Below are 23,753 nucleotides of genomic sequence, written 5' to 3'. Positions count from 1 at the left end.
TCTTGCACCTTCTCTGGCATGTCAGCTGTTACTTTTTTTTTTCCCCCCCAATCTTATGCTCAGTTAAGTTTTTCTATTGGGCTGTTGGTTGAACAGAAATCCTTAATTTTTTAAAAAATTCTTTAATTTTATTTTTTTATACTGCACGTTCTTATTAGTCATGAATTTTATACACATCAGTGTATACATGTCAATCCCAATCGCCCAGTTCAGCCCACCACCACCACCACCCCACAGCTTTCCCCCCTTGGTGTCCATACGTTTGTTCTTTACATCTGTGTCTCAACTTCTGCCCTGCAAACTGGTTTATCTGTACCATTTTTCTAGGTTCCACATACATGCATTAATATACGATATTTATTTTTCTCTTTCTGACTTACTTCACTCTGTATGACAGTCTCTAGGTCCATCCACGTCTCAACAAACGACCCAATTTCGTTCCTTCTTATGGCTGAGTAATATTCCATTGTATATATGTACCACATCTTCTTTATCCATTCATCTGTCGATGGGCATTTAGGTTGCTTCCATGACCTGGCTATTGTAAAGAGCGCTGCAGTGAACATTGGGGTGCATGTGTCTTTTTGAATTATGGTTTTCTCTGGGTATATACCCAGTAGTGGGATTGCTGGGTCATATGGTAATTCTATTTTTCATTTTTTAAGGAACCTCCCTACTGTTCTCCATAGTGGCTGTATCAGTTTACATTCCCACCAAGAGTGGAAGAGGATTTCCTTTTCTCCACACCCTCTCCAGCATTTGTTGTTTGTAGATTTTCTGATGATGCCCATTCTAACTGGTGTGAGATGATACCTCATTGTAGTTTTGATTTGTATTTCTCTAATAATTAGTGATGTTGAGCAGCTTTTCATGTGCCTCTTGGCCATCTGTATGTCTTCTGTGGAGAAATGTCTATTTAGGTCTTCTGCCCATTTTTGGATTGGGTTGTTTGTTTCTTTAATATTGAGCTGCATGAGCTGTTTATATATTTTGGAGATTAATCCTGTGTCCGTTGATTTGTTTGCAAATATTTTCTCCCATTCTGAGGGTTGTCTTTTCATCTTGTTTATGGTTTCCTTTGCTGTGCAAAAGCTTTTAAGTTTCATTAGGTCCCATTTGTTTATTTTTGTTTTTATTTCCATTACTCTAGGAGGTGGATCAAAAAAGATCTTGCTGTGATTTATGTCAAAGAGTGTTCTTCCTATGTTTCCCTCTAAGAGTTTTATAGTGTCTGGTCTTACATTTAGGTCTCGAATCCACTTTGAGTTTATTTTTGTGTATGGTGTTAGGGAGTGTTCTAATTTCATTCTTTTACATGTAGCTGTCCAGTTTTCCCAGCACCACTTATTGAAGAGGCTGTCTTTTCTCCATTGTATATCCTTGCCTCCTTTGTCATAGATTAGTTGACCATAAGTGTGTGGGTTTACCTCTGGGCTTTCTATCTTGGTCCATTGATCTATGTTTCTGTTTTTGTGCCAGTACCATATTTCTTGATTACTGTAGCTTTGTAGTATAGTCTGAAGTCAGGGAGTCTGATTCCTCCCGTGCCGTTTTTTTCCCTCAAGACTGCTTTGGCTATTCAGGGTCTCCTGTGTCCCCATACAAATTTTAAGATTTTTTTGTTCTAGTTCTGTAAAAAATGCCATTGGTAATTTGATAGGGATTGCATTGCATCTGTAGATTGCTTTGGGTAGTAGAGTCATTTTCACAATATTGATTCTTCCAATCCAAGAACATGGTATATCTCTCCATCTGTTGGTATCATCTTTAATTTCTTTCATCAGTGTCTTATAGTTTTCTACATACAGGTCTTTTGTCTCCCTAGGTAGATTTATTCCTAGGTATTTTATTCTTTTTGTTGCAATGGTAAATGGGAGTGTTTCCTTAATTTCTCTTTCAGATTTTTCATCATTAGTGTATAGGAACGCAAGAGATTTCTGTGCATTAATTTTGTATCCTGCAACTTTACCAAATTAATTGATTAGCTCTAGTAGTTTTCTGCTGGCATTTTTAGGATTCTCTATGTGTAGTATCATGTCATCTGCAAACAGGGACAGTTTTACTTCTTCTTTTCCAATTTGTATTCCTGTTATTTTTCTTCTCTGATTGCTGTGGCTAGAACTTCCAAAACTATGTTGAATAATAGTGGTGAGAGTGGACATCCTTGTCTTGTTCCTGATCTTAGAGGGAATGCTTTCAGTTTTTCACCATTGAGAATGATGTTTGCTGTGGGTTTGTCGTATATGGCCTTTATTATGTTGAGGTAGGTTCCCTCTATGCCCACTTTCTAAAGAGTTTTTATCATAAATGGGTGTTGAATTTTGTCAAAAGCTGTTTCTGCATCTCTTGAGATGATCATATGGTTTTTATTCTTCAATTTGTTAATATGGTGTATCACATTGATTGTGATTTCACAATTCACAAATGTGATTTCATTTCTTTTCATTCTTTTTTCTTTATTCTGTTCTGCAGCAGTGAATTCCACCATTCTGTCTTCCAGGTCACTTATCCGTTCCTCTGCCTCATTTATTCTGCTGTTGATTCCTTCTAGTGTATTTTTCATTTCAGTTATTATATTGTTCATCTCTGTTTGTTTGTTCTTTAATTCTTCTAGGTCTTTGTTAAACATTTCTTGCATCTTCTCGATCTTTGCCTCCATTTTTTTTCTGAGGTCCTGGATCATCTTCACTATCATTATTCTGAATTCTTTTTCTGGAAGGTTGCCTATCTCCACTTCATTTAGTTGTTTTTCTGGGTTTTTATCCTGTTCCTTCATCTGGTACATAGCCCTGTGCCTTTTCATCTTGTCTATCTTTCTGTGAATGTGGTTTTTGTTCCACGGGCTGCAGGATTGTAGTTCTTGCTTCTGCTGTCTGCCCTCTGGTGGCTGAGGCCATCTCTGTTACTTTTGATTTCATGGCTCAGTGATGGCTCTGACTCTTTTTCTAAATAGCCCATCTGTTTACTTCTCGGGACTGTGATTTCTCAAGGTCTCATCCTTGCCCCAGGGTCTCCAGATGAACAAGGAGTCCACCAGTGCTGCTGGCTAGTGCCCTGGAGAGGCCAAGGGGTCACAATCCAAGAACGGAATGCCCTGAGGCCGTGCTCTTCTCAGTTTTAAATCTTGATGAAAGAAACCAAAAACAGAGATGTTCAGCTTCTTTCCTCCAGGGTGGGGTGAAAGCCACGCCCGAGTCCTCTAGCAGATGCCTGGGTTCTCTGCAGGCTTGCTCACAGCCCCCCTCAGCCCAACACTTAACTTGCTTTCACAGTAACTGATCTTTCACCGGCAAATCACGTGTCAGAGGCGGAGGCCAGGCCCGTTCCATGCTCTGTCCTCCAGCGAGAGGCCTGGGGATGCGAGGAGCTGAGTGCAGCACCGGGGGTCCTTCCCCAGCCCGCAGGGGGGTCTCTCCCAGTGTTCCCAGGTCTCTTGATGGGAATGGGGGGACTTTATCAAATCTGAATTTGGGACTGGCTTTTGAGTTACACAGTTTGCTTGAAATTCTGACAAATAGCTTAGTGGTCAACGTTTGGGCAGCAAATAAGTAAATCTGTACTGTTCGTTACCTTGAACTCCCAGCTACAAGGAGGTTAAACTGCTTCTCAGGTCCCCACAGGCTCTGTCTCCCGCCTGCCAGGAACATGTTGGAAGTGAGACAAGTGAAAGCCGTTGAGTAGCTCATAAATCCTTCCGTTTCTGGGGTAGAACAATCCAGCAGCTTCATGCTATGTGACTTGCTTCTTTGTGAGGCCTGGTGAAAAACACATGTATTCTTTTTTTTTTTTTTTTTTTGCGGTACGCGAGCCTCTCATTGTTGTGGCCTCTCCCGTTGCGGAGCACAAGCTCCGGACGCGCAGGCTCAGCGGCCATGGCTCACAGGCCCAGCCGCTCCATGGCATGTGGGATCTTCCCGGACCGGGGCACGAACCCGTGTCCCCTGCATCGGCAGGCGGACTCTCAACCACTGCGCCACCAGGGAAGCCCCACATGTATTCATTTTAATGTGACTTTATTTTGCAAGGACAAGGAGAATACCTCACTTCGAATAAATGGATTTATCTTTGTAGGTGGATATTAAGCATATATAATAAAACTATACCATTATTGATGTCATATAAACTTATAAGGGAAATAAAGGGATGGAGAAAATTAGGCTTTGGTCCTTACTTGTACTGGCAAATAGCTTTCAACATCCTTGTCTACCATTTCTGTCATCTGGGCCAGTTTCAATTGATTCGTTTTTCTCTTCATTATGGGATTATATTTTCCTGCTTTTCATGCCTCATAATATTTGTTGGATGCTAGACGTTGTACATTTTACTGGGTTGGATACTGGCTATTTGGTATTCCTGTAAATATTCTTGAGCTATGTCCTGGGATGCAGAGTAATCCTTTCAGGTCTTGACTTTAGGATTAGTTAGGTGGCACTGGAACAGTGTACATGTGGGGTGTAGTTATTCTGTGTTTCCACCCCCGCCCCCAGAGTCCCATGAACCATGAGGCTTTGCAGCCTGGCTGGTGGGAACGGGCATATCTAGATCCCGTGTGAGCACCAGGCACTGACCCTCTGGTCCTCTGGATGGTTCCTTCTCTGGCCTGGAGTGGAGTGAATGGGCCCTGCTGGCTGACTGAGGGGCTCTCGTACATCCTCTGAGTCCTCGCTCTAGAGCTCTCGCCTCTCAGGACGTCCGACCTGCAGGCTCTGGCCACCTTAGTCTCCCTGGACCCTCAGCACCCTCTCCATAATTCGGGGAGTCTGGCAGCTCCCCTTGGGTCCCCTCCCAGCACCACAGCCTGGAAACTCTCTCAAGGCAGTAAGCTGGGCAGTCCTCAGGCTTACCTCTTGAGGTGTCCCCCTCTCAGGAATCACTGTCCTTCATTGCCTGATGTTCTCTGTCTTGCGAACTCTTGTTTCATATATTTTGTTCATTGTTGGGTGGTTCTGTGTGGGAGGGAAAATCCAGTACCTGTGGCTCCATCTTGGTTGTATGAGACGTTCTAATTATTAATTTTGTCTTCCCTAGCACCAGCAAGTTTGATGCAGGCTTTGGAAGACTTAGATTATCTGGCAGCACTGGACAATGATGGAAATCTTTCTGAATTTGGAATCATCATGTCAGAGTTTCCTCTTGATCCACAACTCTCCAAGTCTATCTTAGCATCCTGTGAATTTGACTGTGTAGATGAAATGCTCACAATCGCTGCCATGGTAACAGGTATTCCTTCAACGAACGGCTCTTTTGTACTGTGTGTCTGCAGCAGGTATAGATTTAAATGAGATCTATTTGAAATGATAATGAAATATTTTAGTAGTTTAAAAATGTAGAAAATTATAAGAATTGCCTCAATATGAAACAATCTAAGTAAAAACCCAGTGAATTTCTTAAAGCAGACAGGTGAAAGCATACCAAGCTCGCTTTTGCTGAAGTGATCGGTACAGATCAAGAAAAACGCGTCACGTGTGCGTGTTGTTTATTTCCTACCACTTCATTCATCTTGGTTTATAGGTTTTAATTGATTCTTTTACTGGCAGGACAAACCAAAGGCTATGCTGCATTTGGGCCTGAGTTCTAATCCTGTCCCTGGACCGGGGGCTGTAATATTTACAAGCAGGGTGTCCGCTGTGCTGAGCAGACCTGAGAAAAGCTAACACACAGGAGTAAGGAGAAGCACCAGATGACAGCTCACCCTACAGTTCTCTGATTTCTATGTAAACAGGATAGCATGTTATTCACAGAGTAAGACAGGAGCAGGGCTACAAACAGCCGTGAGCCCCCACCCGTTCCCCCGCCCCCCGCAGCCTGTCGTGCTAAAGGGCTAAAGGGCACATCTCACTATGGCTGACCTTCTGCCCTTTTGCATCTTAAAGCTCCTCATTGCTTTTCGCATCTGCCCCGGGGAGCGGAGGCGGCCGCCTCGTCTTGTTGGAAGACGTTCTTACATCCTGAAGGAGATCACTTCACCCTCATCAACGTTTACAGGGCCTACCAGGACACGGCTCTGAATTCCACCAGCGAACGTAAGTGAACGCTTGGCCTTCTCAGAAATGACCTCCGAGTTCCATCTTTCCTTCCCCAGACGAAGCGGGGTTGTTATTCGTCCAACACCCTTTCTCTCCAGCCCCCTTGGTCATTTGAGTGGGATGGCGCTAGAGGCCCTCAGGAACCCGCAGGTGAGCAGTAGAGACACGCCTCCTGTGCCCACAGAGGGCGGGCCTGCATCCACGGACCGTTGCCCAGCCCGGCAGCCTTCAGAGCGAGCTCGCCGGGGACGCAGGGACGGGGGACACAGACTTGCACAGCACGGCTCCTGTCCTCTCGGGTCCAGGGCGGAAGGAAAGGAACTGCCATCTCTAGGTGCCCACCGGCCAGAGCTGTGCTTTGTGCCTTTCATAACACGGCATGCTCAGTACTGGATGGAGAGAGAACATGGAGCTTTCAAAACAAAACAACCCCCAGCTCCAGGTGATAGTAATGAATAAATAGGCTGATGAGCTGAGGGAGGCTGGACCCTGGCCGAGGAGGGGAGCGGGGCGGGGAGGGCGTCCAGGGGAGTAGAATGGCTGGTGCAAAGCTGCGGCAGAAGTCCTGGGTACGTCTAAACCACGGTGGGTATGTTCCCGCTCCCAGTGGTGAGGGAACGGAAAACTCCTCCACGTGAAGCTCCTGTGCTGGGCCTTAAAGACAGGAAGGGGGTCTCCAGGGGCAGACGGGGCAAAGCAGTGAGGCGGACACAGCCAGAGCGGAGCTCCCTTCCCACCAGGAGGGTTATTCTCACCTTTGTTCTCCACGATGCTGCCTTTACCTCCTTTGCTCCAGCAGATGGTGTGAAAAATGTTAAAGTGAAAAGTATGATAGCAGTCAGAGTGGCAGCGCAGGGAGTTAGTTTTTCAAAGCTGAGCGGAGGACGTTGTCAGTGGAGCCAGAAAGCACATGAGGGCCTTGGCATCTTTGGAGGGCAAGCCGGTGGCGGTCGTCGTTGGACCAAGTGCACGCAGTCCTGTGGCTCCAGACGGGCCTGAGTGAGTGGACGGGAAGGACCGACGGAGGTCTGCAGCCCGCTGTGCCGAGGCCACGTGCGCTCCCAGGCCAAGGCAAAACTCTGGGTCCAGCTAATGCAGACGGCAAGAAAGAATAACTTCACACCGATCCAGGGGACTGAATTTCGATACAAAATTTGCAGCGAGGGTAGGCGAGCTTCACTGTGACATCATTAATTCCCAACTCAGCCTAGTAGTAATCCTTTTCTTATAATTAGGTAAAGTATGTGAGATATTTTCATGGATCAGAGGTATCTGTACTGTAAGCCTTTTCCCTCCTAGTTTGATGGAATGTCGTGGGCACATACATCCTCGCCGTACGCACACTGGACGAAATGGTGACCTTGAGACGGTCTCTTCTGCCCCTTACGAGCCAGATGAGGGTGATACAGTATGGGTCAGCGCTGGGGACCTTCACTGTACAGTTGGTGGGCTCGTGGAGTCCCCCGCAGCCACTGCAGGTCCTGCCAGTCGGCACCCTCTCCCTTCCCAGCGGTGCCAGGGACAGCCGCTCCCCAGGGACAGCCGCTCCCCAGGGACGGTCACTCCCACGGCCACCGGAGGTCCCCGTCCTTGCTGCCTCCCTCGCGCCCACTCACGTGACAGCCTTGTTAGCAGGGACGCAGGGACGCAGAGGCAGCGCCTTCCCGCCTGGGCTCACTCGGTCGTGACAGGTCATTTCTAAACAGCCTTCTGTTTGTTCCTTCCTAGACTCTGTTGAAAAGTGGTGTCACGATTACTTCCTCAACTGCTCTGCACTCAGGATGGCAGATGTTATCCGAGCCGAACTCTTAGAAATCATCAAGCGAATCGAGCTTCCTTATACAGAACCTGCTTTTGGCTCAAAGGAAAACACCCTGAACATACGGAAAGCTCTTCTGTCTGGTTATTTTATGCAGGTAAGAATGGACAAGGCCACCTGTAGTGTGCCCTTTACAAAATTTTACCTATTCAGGACATCCTGTCAGAAACCTCCCACTTAGGATGATTATTGTACTGATGTTAACTTTAAAACTAAAAACCCTTATATGTTATTAAAGATTTAGTATTTAAATATACTTCCCCTCAGGGGAACGGAGGACTAAGCTAGAATGTTCTTTCTGTCAGGAAGACCTTTTCCATCACGAGGAATTGTTACAGCACTCTTTGGCTGATCAGTTATAGTCCCTCATCTCACCTGTTTGCTCCCATGTACCTGGTGATGTAATGCCCACCAAGAAGTAAAGGCAACAGCCCATTTGTTTCTTTCCCAGCGTGGAGGTTGACTAACGTAGCGCCTCTCAACTAAAGCACGTTACAGAATAATTATGCACCACCTAAACTCGAAAGCACTCTTACTGGAGAAAAAGGACATTTTATCATGGATTTCCTCATCTGTATGGAAGAAGTAAGGTTACCTGCATCACAGGGTTATCATGAGAACTAAATGAGCTGAAACGTCAAGTGTAAAGCACTGGACACTTGCAAGCGTGGTCCATAATGTGACAGGGAACGTACTAGCTTTATTTCTTGACCAAAACATTCACCTTTGTAGATGCGCTATTTTGGCTGCCCTGAAACAGATAAAATTAGCTAACATCTTTATCATCATCACTGGCTCCAGGTTTTGAGCAAAACATGTTTATGTCTTATTTTCTATATCTGAAACTAGAAAACATGGGTGGCAAATCTGTAGTTTTAACTATTCTGTATGAAGTATTTTGGAATTTTTAAAACAAAACATTTTTGTGTATCGATCTCCGTATTAATACAAAATCCTTTTTTCTGTAAAACGCTGCCTTTTAGATTGCTCGGGATGTTGATGGGTCAGGTAATTACTTAATGCTGACACACAAGCAAGTTGCACAGCTGCATCCCCTTTCTTGTTACTCTGTCACCAAGAAGATGCCAGAGTGGGTTCTCTTCCATAAATTCAGCATATCTGACAACAACTACATCAGGATCGCCTCAGAAATCTCTCCTGAACTGTAAGTTTAACGGAGAAAAAGCGGGTTTCTTTGAATTCATACATGAAGAGCGAATGACAACTTTGGTTTTTCTTACATTTTCAATGTAAGTTTATACCGCTACCAGTCTAAATTATGTTGAGTACCTACTAAAGGCAGGTCTCTGTAGATGACTAAGAAGTATTCACGCCTCTGAGATTACAGCATAAAGAGAGAACAGTATAGAAATGTACAGCAAAGCACGATGCACCTTAAGAGGAACAGGGCGAGCAGGTGCAGACCTTGAGCGTAGCAACCTCTCAAAACAGGCCGCTGAGACTGGAGCAAGCGGGGAAGAGAAGGAGTGGAGGCGAGGTTGAAGACAGGCAGGTAGCAGAGGTGTAGGGTACGGGCCGCATAGAGTTTGGAGTTGACCCTAAGTGCAGTGCAAAGCAATTGGAGACTCCGTTTCAAGCAAGGGTAACCTCTTCGCCATATATTTTAAAGATCCCTCTGGCTGCTAAGTGAATGAGCTATAGGGACAGCAGTGAGAATGGAGACTAGCCTCAGAGGCTGCTGCAGATGCCGGACCCACTGTGAAGGTACCACTACCACTTGGGCAGTGTGATGTTCTAGGCAGGAACCAGGAGTAACTACAGGTGTGTCCAGCTTCAGCAAATGGTATGGTATTAGTAAGAGATGCAAAGATACTCCCTCTTATGCACCCAGAGTTCTCCCAAGCATCTGATCTGATCTGTCGCAAAATTGTGATGGGCCTTGGGGGAAGTACCTGTTCCCCCCGGTGGTGAAAGTGGGGGTGTCACTTCCGCTGTGTGGAATGACCCTAGAGGACCCAACTTATCCTAGAAATGCAATTGGATTGTTTCTATGTAAACCACAGAAAGTATTCATTCTACAAAGACAGACCAAGCCACTGAGAAGTTCGAACTAATCAAAATTCTACAAGCAGATTCTCCAGGCCTGGGAAGTGTCCACTCATGTTTGGTACCTCTCACCAAAAATAATAATTTTTTTATTTTAAACAGATTTATGCAATTGGCACCACAATATTATTTCAGTAATCTGCCTCCTAGTGAAAGTAAGGATATTCTACAGCAAGTGATGGATCACCTATCACCCATTTCAACAATGAAAAAGGAACAGAAAATGTGTGAGAAGTGCCCTGAAACTACTGAACAGAGATGCACTGTACAGTGACTCTCAAGAACCTTCTACACAAAACCTGATGTGCAATAAATATCCCAAAGGCAGCCTAACAGCTGGTCTACCGGAGTGATGTGCAGACACGACGTGAAGATGGATGTCGTACCCCACACAGGATAGGATAGTCTTGAAAAGAATAACACCTTTTGCATATTATTTAACAACTAAAAATAGAAGTTTTTATTGAGTTCTTTAAATTACTACTCCATGTTTTTCTTCTTATTGGAAAAGTTTTTAATCAACCATTCTTAATTTGACCAAAATTTTAAAAAGCAAAGATATTTTGTAAATGTGTCACAGACACGGGTGACAGAACCCTACTTTTTGTAGAGGACCTTAATCTGAATAAAGTCATGAGTTTTTCAGTAAATCTCCACTGAGTCTTCTGGTAATTTTTACAAAAACAAGCCCACCACTGTCCATGGGAAATGGGTTAGACAGATAGATGTTCTTTCAGTTTATCCATGATTTCATTCATTTTGTCGCTTGGAATTAACATCACAGTTCGCAGGGGCTTCATTGGTACATCATCAAAGGACCATCGGCCTCCCAGACACGTGTCACTCTCCTCCTGCACTGAGTAGTTGAACTTCAGGACTGCCTTCTAAACCAAAGAACCAAAAATTTAAAATGCAGACAAGCTAAAGGCAAAACTCACTTAATTGATAACAAAAAATACTATGTTTGGCATATGTAATAAGACTGACAGCTAAAGGAAGCAAAACACAGAATCAAAGAAGCTCAAATGGGACAGTCACAGACGTTATAAAACACTCACCAAATAGATTTCTAACTTACATGAGTATGGATAGAAGTGTTCCATTCCTAAGAGGGGAACAAGCAGCTAAGTAATATTAACACTACTACCCACCTAGATACTGTTTATAATTCTGAAGTCGCTCATATTCATAATCTCATTTGATTCTCAAAATAATCTCATGATGATACACAAGTGAAATTAAGACTCATAAAATTTGACAGTTAATGAGAAGAATCATCTTTAAATGCTGGTGTTACCCATTGTCCCAGCTGCTTCCGTAGCATAAAGCTGTTGTGTGAAGACAGGCAGGTCTGCGTAACCAGCCCGTCTTAAAACACCCATTACATACGTCCCTGACATGGTCTGCCTGAAGTGCTGAGGCACACATTTTTAAAACTTTAATTTTCACTTATTTACTTCCTAAAAAAAAGGGCAGAGCTGAATGTATAGTGCTTAGTCTTTAGTGGATGCCTTAAAATAAGTGATATCATCCAATCCAGGAAAATGTGTCCCCCTCAGAGATGTGTTTAACATTTTTGAGAGGAAGGCAGCATAAGAAAGTATATGCTCTGGTATCTGGTTGTCCGTCACAGCACAAGCTTTTACAGGGAGAAAGTGCTAGAAATCCCACCAATGGGGTGGCCTCCAGGACTAAGGGCACAGGGTGGCACCTGAGCCAGCACCGGGAGAGCAGGGTCCACCCTGTCCTCCACACCAACCAGATAGTGGCTCCAAGCTCCCTTGGACTCAACGTCCCCATCTGTGCACACAGGCTGATGGTCACCGCCCAGAGAGGTTTGAGAATACAGATCTCACAGTAAGCATGTCGTCAGCATGGTAATCACCTCCTCCCCACTCTCACTGCATTACTAGCTCCTAGCTGCTGTAGATGCGGAGGTTTAAAAACAGAAGGACTTTGACATAAAATGGGAGAGCAATAAATCCTGATTATTATCAAGAAAATCCTTATTTACATCTAAACAAAGAGATGGAACAGGATGGTCTTACCTCATAGAAAAATTCTTCTTCTGCATTTGCAAACATTAACTCATCTTTCTTTTGGTTGCTCCATTTCTTTTTGGAACTTTTTCCCGCTTCCACGAACGTCTTGCTAATGAGAAGGTAGAAGGAACACTTCCCGCACGGCTTGTTAGTTTTGTGCGCCTCCGCTAGTTCTTTCCTATGAGGCATACAATACACACAAGGTTTGGCTGATGGGTGAGGCGAGATCCATCAACGAACCAGAGCACAGAGAAAACCGGTGAGGCCTCTTCTCTGGGTTCTGCTGTGACGCAGGCTTAATGGACAGACATTAGATCTGGACGCTTCTAAAGCAGTGAATTTTCTTTATGCATCCAGGTGCACATTCAGTTGACTGTGGCAGTGCCTTTTATAATAAACGGTACGATGACTCTCAGATTATGCTCTGAGCTGTGGATACACAGCAACTAACAGAGGAATCTCAAGTTCACACGTCACTGCTCTGTTAAAAATACCTAAGAATCTGGATTTTCTAAAACAACAAACATTTAACTGAAGCACACAAGGGCACACGGTCATGACCAATGCCGTTACAGCACGTGACCACTACAATCTCCAATCACCACGTCTGGGACTCATTTCTGACCTCCTGCAGGAATGGCCAGACAGATGCCCCAAACTACCACAGTCAATGAGATAGCAATGAAGCCTTTAATTCTTTTCTTCCTTTCTTTAAATCATACAATAACCCTGTGCATCTGACCAAACAAAAATGTAAAGAAACTCAGAACAACCCACTGCAGCTTTCTTCAGTAGAGGATCGGGAGAAAACAGATCACCCTCTCCTGAAACCAAATAAACATGAGCTCCAGCCGATCAGAAAAAAAGACAACGCAAAACAAAAAACACTTAGGCACCAGAAGTACCATTTGAGTGTTAGCTGGGGGGTGAGGAGGAGTATGAGAGTAAAACTACAAAGCAATGCATCTATAAAGGAAAAATGGGAAACCTAAGGGTTTTCAGGCTGTAGTTACATTCGCACCAACTACTTCCAGGGAGATCACAAAGAAGTGCCATGACCTCTGAGAGATAATATTCCGTAAAGCCTGGGCCCTGCCTGTAATTTTATCCTCCTCCGTTTCAAAGCACGGGCGATGTCAATTCTTAGCCCTTCTTACATTTAAAATATTCCTGTAAACTTAAAACTCCTGAATTAAAAAACAAAGTAACAAACCCTGAGAAGCCAGAGAGGCGGTGTCGGGACCATGGCTGCATGAGTCATAAAATATCCCAGTGGGGTTCGGGAGTTGTACTGTTTGTTACTGTTGTAATTATTCAACATTTATTTGTGTTACAGAAATCTATCTGTGAAGAGGGTTAAAAGCTTTACTCAAATGGAGGTAAAAAGTCTATATGAAACTCAACAATTTTTATACCATGTAAATCTCTAAGATTATTAAGCCTACTATCACAATATTCCTAAATAATTAAAACTCTCTTAAAAAGTCAATTATTAATAATGCCTGCATCTCACAGGCACTCTCACCACTCGTGCTTATTAAACCAAGGGCAGAACTCTTTCTATACCAACATATTCCATCTGAATCACATTTCTGAATCCACTTGGGGAAAAGACTACCGTTCAGTGGCATTTTCCAAAGTGTCTTACTGAAGCTGCCGGTGCATGGGCAGCGCAATCTGTGGAGGAACGTTAATGAATCTTTCACTCAGCAGAAAGCCCACAGGCCTGGTGGCGTCACTGAAAAGCTTGTCCAGCTGTTCAACCACACTCTTTTCACAGTTCTTCTCGCAGAGGCGTAGAATGAACTCTTTAATTTGTTCAGCACACGGGGTACCCTAGAAAGCAAAGGGAAGGCTCACTTTTTATTACAGGCCATCACTTACAGGAGAAAACTCCAAAGCGAGAGCTATCACTTTTTATCTTACAGGTAAGGGCAGTTTTCTGCCAAAACCTTTAAAACCTTATATGTTGTCAGTGTTGATTGCTTAAGTATTTCTCTAAAGTAACTACACCTGGTTATTTACCATCCCATAATCAGGGGTCAGAGAAGGTTATACTAACACTCAGACATACTGGGATGGAAATTCTAATCCATCTCATAAAGACAGATGGAAGTAACTGGAAAAGCTCAATTAAAAATTACGATAAAGTATAGCCTGCATCTTATTCTAAGGAGGGGAAGCTGCTGGTTGTTTATTAGAACTCATCAACGAGTCAATAAAAAGTAATGAATGAAAATACAAATAAACGTCCGTAAGTGTCCTCAACTTCAGAAATCAAACCAGCTGCAGAGACAGCAGAACAGCTCCTGTGTCAGCACCAACACCAGGACACCCATTCCTGAAAAGCCAGGTGACGATTCTCTATACCACAGGCAGTAAATGACTTTAACTGGGTACGGAGCATTCAAAGGAAAACAAAAACACCTTCATACTGAAAAAAGGGTTACAGTAAGATTTCACAAGAGCACACATATTTGTAGTTAATATCACTGTCTGATATAAAAGATACTTTTATCATGCATTAAATAAAATTAACTCCTGAGGTTTTGGCCTAAGGAATAACCAGTCTGAGGCCAGCCAGGGAAACCAACCTTTCTTTCAGTTAAATTTAAAAGACTTATGAAACCAAAAATCCCATCTTCATCCACATCATCATCGCTGTCTTCTGAAACATCCGTTTGCTATTTTAAAAAGAAAAAAAAAAAAACTTTATATTAGGTTGGAAAGAAGTGCAATACCAAGTCTTGGAATCCAGGCCTCGTTTATCTTTCCACTTTTCAAACGATAACTTTGCTTTACCGTCATCACCTCAGAAAAGCACCGCGGGCTAAGATCGTGTGGTCTTGTTCACGTCACTTTACCTCCCTTGATTCTCTCCTCTTCTTACATTCTGGATGACCTCCTGCTGCTCTAAATTTCTCTTTACTAGACTCTTAAGACATTTTCCTCAATGTCTTATAAATCCAGAACAGATAAGACCTCATGAAGGAAACCACTTTAGTCTGTTTTCTGAGCGGTCTGGCTGGAGCCGGCCCAGCCTTTGTTTCTCTGCGGGTCCACCACACTGTCTCAACTAAAACCCATGCTTCCTGAGCACCGGCCGGTCCCCACCACTGGTGAAGCAGAGCAATGCCTCCGTGTGCATGGGCAGGAGAGAAGAAAACGAGGGCGAGAGAGGAAATGAGGAATCGAGAAAACACAACTAAGAGTGAGATGCCTGACTCCACCTTGAGCTTCCTGGCTCGGCTGTACTCGACTCGACGCAGAGTCCACATTTTCTTTTACCTGTTGCTTGTTTGCTCGTCCCAGCTGTAAACTCCTCTCGCAGCATCCCCGGCCCCCAGCACAGAGCCAGGCCAGACTAAGTCCTTGGGGAACAAGTGCTGAATGAATGAAATAAAACGAGGCTGCTGCTCCTCCACCGAAGCACAGCAGGGACCCACGGCGGCCCGTCCGTCCCTGAACTCGTTCTGTGCGAAGCGGCGCCAGCACCACGGGCTCAGCCAGGTGCGGTCGGCAGCGCCAGAGCGCCCCCCGGTGGCCGGGGCCTCAGGGCAGGAACAGAGAGCGGAGCGGAGCGGAGCCTGCCCGTGGGGCGGAAACCAAAGCAGACAGAGCTGCGGGAGGGGCCTGGGCTCCCGGAGGCCGGCGAGGGAGGACGCGGCTCCCGGATCCAAGCTGACGGTGCCACGGAGGGGGCCTCAGGCGAAGGGGCGACCAGGCTTCACAGCACAACACTTCCACTGAAGCTGGCGGTGCGGGAACACGAAGCGGGGGGCGGCTGCGGCGAGGCCCCGAAGGCCTGGGTCACCGCCAGGGCGGCTGCCAGACACGGGAGAGAGGCTTCGAGCTCAGCAACGCAGGAGGGCGCCGAGGCAGCTCAGGAGAGACTGACGCAGTCCCGGCCAGAGGACCAAGGGCACGTCGGCTCTTGGAGGAGAAGGGAGAGGAGCGCAGAAGAACGTACTGCGTGAACCCGCCCTGGTCCTCCGAGAGCAGCACGGCGGCTCCCGTTCACGTCAGAGGACCCCCGGCCACCGTGGCAGAACCTGCGTGGTGCCGACGGACGGAAAGCCGGGGCAGGAAGAAGGCCCCTCAGTGTGAAGCCCTGTGACCCCCAAACCCCCCGTCGGTGAAAAGCAACGAGCACCCTGGGACCCACTCAGCCTTCCGCCCCTGGACAGGCCGCGAGGCGCCCCGCCCGCAGCCGCGGCTCCACCGCTCCCGAGGCGCGGGCCCCGCCCCCGTCTCCCCCCGCCCCGCCCCGGCCTGGCCAGAAGCCTGCCCCTCCCAGCCCACCCCTTCCCTTTCCCGGGCATCTTCACTCAACACGATTCTTCGTGGCAGCCGAGTTCTGAGAAACCCGCTGCAGGACACCGGGGCCCTGAGACTCCATCCTCGTGCCAGCCACGCACACGCAGTCCCCAGCCCCCCTCCCCTTCCCTCGGAATCGCCTTCTCTAGAAGAGTCCAAATCCCCCAGTTCCAAAGCCTCCAGAGAAAGCTCTGGCAGTCCCTGTCCTAGGAACAAGAAGCCCGGGTCCCTGGGACACCTCGGGTGTCTCTGTGGAAGCCAAGGAAGCCATAATTGTAATTTAGACTTCTTTGTGTAATTATCCAATGAAAGGCTGAATCCCCCGACTAGAGAATAAGCTTTTTCAAAAATAAAAGCGACGGCTTCTCATCGGGATGCATCAGGTCTCGGGACACCAATCAGCTAGAGCTCACGTGTGTCTGTTGACAGAGCAGGCAGCTGCTTCTCCCCACTGCGCTAATAAAGGGATGCTACCGAGGTGTCACCCTCTCATCTTCCTGACGTTGTGTGCTACGGGTTCTGAATGTTGGCAGCAGGTCTAGAAAGCGTCTGTTGTATTTAGTAATGAAGATGTTGGCGATCCCATCAGTTTCAGGACCTCGGCAGAGTGTTGGGGGTAAAAGCCAGATTAAGGTGTTTAGGAGAGGAGGTGGAAACCAAATGCAAAATATCTTTCAAGACTTTTGGCTTTGAAAACCAAGTGAGATGGCTGAAGGTGAGGTCGTTTGAGTGGAACCTTAGACTGAGGTGGAGTTATTTATTTTGCTTTTTTACAATAAGCTAGACGATAGGTGCTGGGAATAGAAAAAGACTTCAACGGGGACAGTTACACATACAGAGCACAAGCCGAGCGCCAGATGCTGTTCTAAGCATCTTCTCTCACTCACCCCCCACCACCTATGAAGCAGGCACCATCCTCGTCGTCAGAGATGCCCGCGGAGAAAGATGAAGGTCACCGTGCAGACTGTATTTTCCACAGAAGGCTGAAGCGATTTTTCCTATCCCACATTCTCTTCTGACAAAGTGACCTCGACACTCCTCCCACTGAGGGGGGCGGTCCATGCACCCTCCCCTTGGACCCGCACAGGCCATCACGTCTGCTGATCAAATGAATGGTGGAAATCACCCGGTAACATAAGATGCTCTGCACTACTGCCTGGCTCTCTTGGGTAGGGAAGGCCACACTACAGAGACTGAGGCCCATGGCTCCAGCTGGGATCCCAACAGAGACACAGGAGTGAACCATCTTGCAAGGAAATCCGCCAGCCCCGCGCTGAGCCTCTGCAGCTAATGTGCCCGGAGCGAATATGAGCTGTCCTCACTGAGCTCTGTCCAAAGTGCAGAGTCAGGGGCCAAACAGAGTACTGCTGCTGTCCTAAGACTCGAAGCCGCAGGGCAGTCTGTCAGACAGCAGAAGAAACGTAGAGCCAGCGGAGGGTGCACGCAGAGGCGGATTCGTCCCAGGCCCGTTCCCTCCTCCTCCAAGTGCCACCCCGTGCTTTGCATGACACCACTCCAGGCTTTCCCCCTTTTCCCTCTCCTGTCACTCCTGAGTCTCCTTGGTAGGTTCTGCCACTTAGCTCACCCCCCGACTAACGCTGTTAGGACCAGACTCTGTCCCTGGTCTCCCTGGACAACTTCAGCCACTCCCATGACTCCAGTGACCATTTATGCACTGAAAGTGCCCCAGTGTCCAGCTGCTGTGCAACATCTCACCTGCATGTATCACAGGCAAATCAAACGCAAAATGTACAGATCCAAACTCGTGTTCCCCTCTTCACCCGACCCTCCTCCATGCTGGCTACCTTGGTTCTCCAGCCAGACACTAGGGTATCATCCTCAACTCCTTTTCCGCTCACTCTCACACCCAACCAGTCATTAAGCCCCGTCGTATTTCACCTCCCCAATATCTTCTGAATCAGCCCACTTCTCTCCCTATCCACTGCCACAACCTAGATCACTGCATTTAATAACCCTGAATTGCTGAGATGGCCTTCTAACCAGTAATACTTTCCAATTTGAGTTTCTGGCCTACTTGCTATAAAACAGGAGGAACATAGGATAAAGAACTAATTTAATCAGAATAAACACAACTGTCCTGCTTACCTTAATCACACTCCCGATATGGTTCTGTTGAATTAAGAGATCTGTTAGTTCTGCAGTGTTCACAGGAGCTTTTAGGAAAAGCTAAGAGGAGAAAAAAAAATATTTTAAATTAAAACCGAAGTATGGGACTTCCCTGGTGGCACAGTGGTTAAGAATCTGCCTGCCAATGCAGGGGACACAGGTTCGAGCCCTGGTCCAGGAAGATCCCACATGCCGTGGAGCAACTAAGCCCATGCACCACAACTACTGAGCCTGCGCTCTAGAGCCCGCGAGCAACAACTACTGAGCCCGTGTGCCACAACTACTGAGCCCGAGATCCACAACGACTGAAGCCCACGCGCCTAGAGCCTGTGCTCCGCAACGAGAAGCCACCGCAACGAGAAGCCCGCGCACCGCAATGAAGAGTAGCCCCCGCTCGCTGCAACTAGAGAAAGCCTGCGCGCAGCAACAAAGACCCAATGCAGCCAAAAATAAATGAATAAAAATAAATAAATTTACTTTTTAAAAAGACTAAAACCAAAGTATGATTTCTAATAAAACTTCTAATTTCCATATTCAAATAAAAATAATGAAATTTCAATGATTTGACCAGGAAGATGACCCAGAAAAGCAATCCCAAGAGAAAAGAAAAGCCGGAGCAAATCAAAGAAGTCAAGGCACAGAAATTTGAGACGAGGCAGTCGGTGGTAATACAGGAGGTCTTGGGGAGGGGAGCGGACAGGGAAGAGAAGAGAGGGGAGGAGGGTGGACTGGACACTGGAGGCTCTAAAGGGTGGCGAACCAAAGCCATCTTATGTGGAGTAAAGGAATATGGAGAAGCAGCAAGCCTGCTGCTTGTGGCACCAGATGGTGGAATCAGTGACAGGGCCATTACGTGAGACTTCCTTTAACCCCACAAAGCTTAGAAATGAATTAGAGAAAAACAGAATAATAGCTCACGTAATTAAAATATGAAAGGGAGAGTATTTTAGAACACAGAATACTTAAATATTTTAATCAAAGGAAGGGGTCTGGGAGCCGAGGCACAAATAGGGGAGTCAGCCCTGGAAAAGAAAACAGTTCTTCCTTCCAGGCAAAGTGGAGAGGGTAGGAGTGGGAATTCTAAAATAGAAAAGATGAAATTTGACAGAACTGATATTGAATGGTCTGGAATTTCTTAGAAGAGCAAATGCATGTGTAATGAATACAAGACAATACCTGCTGCAGTAATTTCTTAACTCCGTCGTAATCATGATCTGAGATAGAATAAGCTTCGAATTCAATATTCACTTCCTGTAAATGACACACAAAATAGGTCATCATACATAACTCAGTAAGGTAATTCAGGCATTATTTTCCCTCCCCACCTCATTCTTTTTGGCTCTGTCTCCATCTATGGAACATGCCAGAAAAAGGACAAGAAGAAGAAAATGTTACCAAAAGAACTATAACTGCCTAGGCTTCAAAATAAGCAAACATTGCCAAGACTGCCATCTGCACAGGTGACAAAGCACCTTCACACCATCGCCTCATTTGAAACAAAAGCCTGAGAAGAACAAAGCATTCAAAGTGACCTAGTTTTGATGTTGAGAAAGTCTGTTCTGGATAAAGCAAATGAGAAATTATTATTTTACCTGACTGCAGTGAAGAGTGAGCAAAGAACAAAATCACTTCAAAAGTCCTTGGCAGGGGCTTCCCTGGTGGCGCAGTGGTTGAGAATCTGCCTGCTAATGCAGGGGACACGGGTTCGAGCCCTGGTCTGGGAGGATCCCACATGCCGCGGAGCAACTAGGCCCGTGAGCCACAACTACTGAGCCTGCACGTCTGGAGCCTGTGCTCCGCAACAAGAGAGGCCGCGGTAGTGAGAGGCCTGCGCACCGTGATGAAGAGTGGCCCCGCTTGCCACAACTAGAGAAAGCCCTGGCACAGAAACGAAGACCCAACACAGCAAAAATAAATATATAAGTTAATAAACTCCTACCCGCAACATCTTCTTTAAAAAAAAAAAAAAAAAAAAAGTCCCTGGCATTGCCTAGAGCTTGATTCAGCCCATGGATTTGAGGCCACGCTTCATTCACTGGGCACAAATTTACTGAGTATCCCTCTGTACCAAGCACTGTGCCAGGCACTCAAGATGAAAAGGTGAGCAAAGCAGACATGAATGATCATGCCCTCCTGGAGCTTACGGTTTAGGTGGGAATACAGACATTAAGGAACAGTCATGGAAATAAATATAAGCTTACAACTATGCATGCTATAAAACACAGGTGAACGGTGCTACAGCAGCTTAAGAAATAGGAGGTTGGAAATTCAGGAAAGGCTTCCCTTAGAGAAGTGACACTTGAGCTGGGAACCTAGGACCAGTAAAGAGAGCTCCTGGCACAGCACAGACGAAGGCCCTGAGGCAGGAGGAAATATGGTGAGTGCAAGTAACTAAAAGGTGTGTGTAGCGAGGCTCCCTGATCTATCTCTGTAAAACAACAATAGTAACAGACTCTGAGAAGCAATGCCACTGAAATATTCCATAAGTAAATGAAAGGATTACTTCGCTCCAAAACAAAACACTTAAAGGCTTTTAAGTGCTAACTAAGATCAGCCCTTGAGGATCCTAAATCATGCATTCTTAGTATTACTGTTATTGCTGGAGGGTAAATTCTCACAAGCAGAATTACTGAATCAGAGGATTTATACACATTTTAAAGTTCTGATGTTGTCAAATGGCCCCCCAAGAAGGGTGCATCAATGTATACCCCCACCAGCAGTATATGTACGTGCCAATTTTCTTACACTGTCGTCAGCTGACGGTTACTACAAATTTCCAACCACTGGCAGACTGATAGATTATCCATGTTAACACAGGAAGTGCTGAGCTCTAGAACCCAAAGTTAGCAAAGGCCAGTTAAAGATCTAAACAAAAACTGGTGAGACCACATTTAAGGCAAGGGGCCAAAGTAAAGAGCTGCTTCGTAAGGGAAAGCTCTGTTCCACGGAAAATATACTATATACCCACACCACAATCACAGCACTAATCCTGCGCCCATGCTTGCCTTGCTCGTGTTTATCTCTGACTTTACTCCCCCATCACTCTCTTCCTTATTCTGATCCCGCCATATTAGCTGTTTCTCTGTCCAATAACCATGAGGACTTTGGATTTTCATACAAATTAAATGGGAAGCCACTGGAGCGGTCAGAGCAGGGAAGTGAGAACAGATCTACATTTTTTTTTTGGCCGCGCAGTGCAGCACGCAGGATCTTAATTCCCAGACCTGGGAACAAACCCCATGCCCCCTGCAATGGAAGCGCGAGGAGTCTTAACCACTGCACAGCCAGGGAAGTCCGTAGACCTACATTTTTTTTTTTTTCTCGGTACGCGGGCCTCTCACTGTTGTGGCCTCTCCCGTTGCGGAGCACAGGCTCCGTACGAGCAGGCTCAGTGGCCATGGCTCACGGGCCCAGTCGCTCTGCGGCATGTGGGATCTTCCCGGACTGGGGCACGAACCCTTGTTCCCTGCCTCGGCAGACGGACTCTCAACCACTGCGCCACCAGGAAAGCCCTAGGGCTACATTTTTAAAAGATCTTTCTGCTGTGGATGGAGGAGAGATTGTAGGGGAACAAGAACGGGAAAAGGCATGCCAGGGCTTCCCTGGTGGCGCAGTGGTTGAAAGTCCGCCTGCCGATGCAGGGGACGCGGGTTCGTGCCCCGGTCTGGGAGGATCCCACGTGCCGCGGAGCGGCTGGGCCCGTGAGCCATGGCCGCTGAGCCTGCGCGTCCGGAGCCTGTGCTCCGCAACGGGAGAGGCCACAACAGTGAGAGGCCCGCGTACCGCAAAAAAAAAAAAAAAAAAAAAAAAGTTAGTACAGAAGTCGAGGCAAGAGAAGGTGGAAGGGTGGACTTTGACCGTCGCAGAATCACTGATGAGAAACGTCTGGATACTGAAGGTAAAGCCAACAGAATTCACTGATGCGGGATGAGGAAAAGGGAGGAATTACAGTTAACTTTCGGGTTTTGGATTTGAGCAGCTGGTGAATTTGGCAACCATTTATGTAAGCAGATACGTTAGAGGGTCCCTGCGAAAAAGAACCAGGAATGGCTTTCTTGACATAAGAGAGTCCTAGTTCCTCCTCAAATGATATCCGTAATATCTGAGTTCTGCACGGAGCTAATGCCCCCACCCAGGTGGAGGACCGAATGCTGATGCTGACCCTCCAGACTTCAATCAGCTAAAGCCTGGCCTCTGTTGACCTTCTGCCCCCATTTTATGCTGAATTCGCCTCTGCTCAAGCCCCCTCATGAATATGCACGTACCCTTAGCTTAGAACAGCAGTGTTGCTATTTGGGGGAGACACTGCTTTGGGAAAGACCCCCGATGTTCTCCTTACTTGCTGCAAGTAATAAATCCATCCTTCTCCTCATCTTCAGCTTGGTTGTGCTTACTGGCTCGATCACCCACCAAGAGGTGAACCCAGTTTTCAGGTACCATTTAGAGAAATGGCAAAGATTAGGATCAGGGGCATAAATGACCAATTCTGCCTGGCAAGTGTTGAGTTCGGGGCTACCTATTAGACATTCCGGGGTCTTCAGGACCATTCCGTCCTAATTATTCATTCAACAAGTGTTAACTACCTCTAAATGCCAAGCTCTACGGTAGGACCCAGTTCTAGGAGAACATATCACCAGGACTTGGTCTGAGGGGCAGAAAAGACAGCTTAGTTGAGATCTGAACAAAGAAGGGAAAACACTGCAGGAAAAACGCAGCGCGCCGAGAGGAGCAGGAGGCTGGCCTTCGAGAAACAGGAAGGCGGCCGCCGTGAGGGAGGCAGGCACCGCGAACCCGGCGGGGGGGCTGCGCGGGGAGGGCAGAGGATGAACTCGCGGCCCAGAAGGATTTGGGGGTTTAGCCTGAGAACTAAAAAAGGCCACCGAGGACGGTGCCGTTGCGGCGCTGGGAGGGTCCACGCACCCGGCCGAGACAGGACTTTTGAAAATAACTTTCTGTGGCTGCGATATGTAAAAGACCGAAGTGGAATCTGAGTGAGAACCTTTTCTCACCTCCAGTTTCTGCTTAAGGACCTTCAGGTACGGGGAAGTCGCTACTCCAAGCAGCTCACACACTCACATGGCTTTGATTGTCGGAAAGTTTTTTCCCAGACATAAGCCAAACCGGGGTCGCGTGTGTTTCTCACCTCACTGACGACCTCGTCGTCTTCATCCTCCTCTTCGTCACTGTCTTCGCTGTCTTCGTCCTCATCCTCGAGTTCATCATCCTCGTCCTCATCGCGCGGAACCGGAGACCCGCTGCCCACGGCACGCCGCTTGGGCCTGGACGCCATGCTGCCGGCCCCTCTGCGCCTGCGCAACTTCCATGAGCCCGCCCTTCCGGACCCACCCATTACAA

At 46.8% G+C, this 23,753-nt stretch overlaps 2 protein-coding genes across 5 annotated transcripts in view; one reads left to right on the top strand and one right to left on the bottom strand.

Moving 5' to 3' along the window:
- Window positions 1-10,562, top strand: part of DHX32 (DEAH-box helicase 32 (putative)) — a 53,342-nt gene extending 42,780 nt beyond the window's left edge. For all 4 annotated transcript variants that reach the window (XM_082637812.1, XM_082637814.1, XM_082637811.1 and 1 more), the window contains 5 exons: window positions 5,029-5,220; window positions 5,874-6,023; window positions 7,755-7,942; window positions 8,829-9,010; window positions 10,015-10,562. In XM_082637812.1, the coding sequence (XP_082493938.1) occupies window positions 5,029-5,220; window positions 5,874-6,023; window positions 7,755-7,942; window positions 8,829-9,010; window positions 10,015-10,186 (884 nt within the window). In that variant the 3' untranslated portion in view covers window positions 10,187-10,562. The remainder of the gene's footprint in view (window positions 1-5,028; window positions 5,221-5,873; window positions 6,024-7,754; window positions 7,943-8,828; window positions 9,011-10,014) is intronic.
- BCCIP (BRCA2 and CDKN1A interacting protein) lies at window positions 10,372-23,727 on the bottom strand. The gene is made up of 7 exons (XM_082637919.1): window positions 23,542-23,727; window positions 19,575-19,649; window positions 18,378-18,458; window positions 14,549-14,638; window positions 13,603-13,790; window positions 11,961-12,132; window positions 10,372-10,796 (listed from the first exon to the last, which is right to left on the bottom strand). The coding sequence occupies exons 1-7, from the start codon at window positions 23,686-23,688 to the stop codon at window positions 10,626-10,628; spliced, it is 924 nt and encodes a 307-aa protein (XP_082494045.1). The 5' UTR covers window positions 23,689-23,727; the 3' UTR covers window positions 10,372-10,625.
- Between the last annotated feature and the right edge of the window lie 26 nt (window positions 23,728-23,753).

The sequence above is a fragment of the Mesoplodon mirus genome, assembly GCF_964341445.2.
Source record: "Mesoplodon mirus genome assembly, chromosome: 2".
Lineage (NCBI taxonomy): Eukaryota > Metazoa > Chordata > Mammalia > Artiodactyla > Ziphiidae > Mesoplodon > Mesoplodon mirus.
Note: the sequence above shows the minus strand (reverse complement) of the source record. Positions and strands in the feature narration are given on the sequence as shown.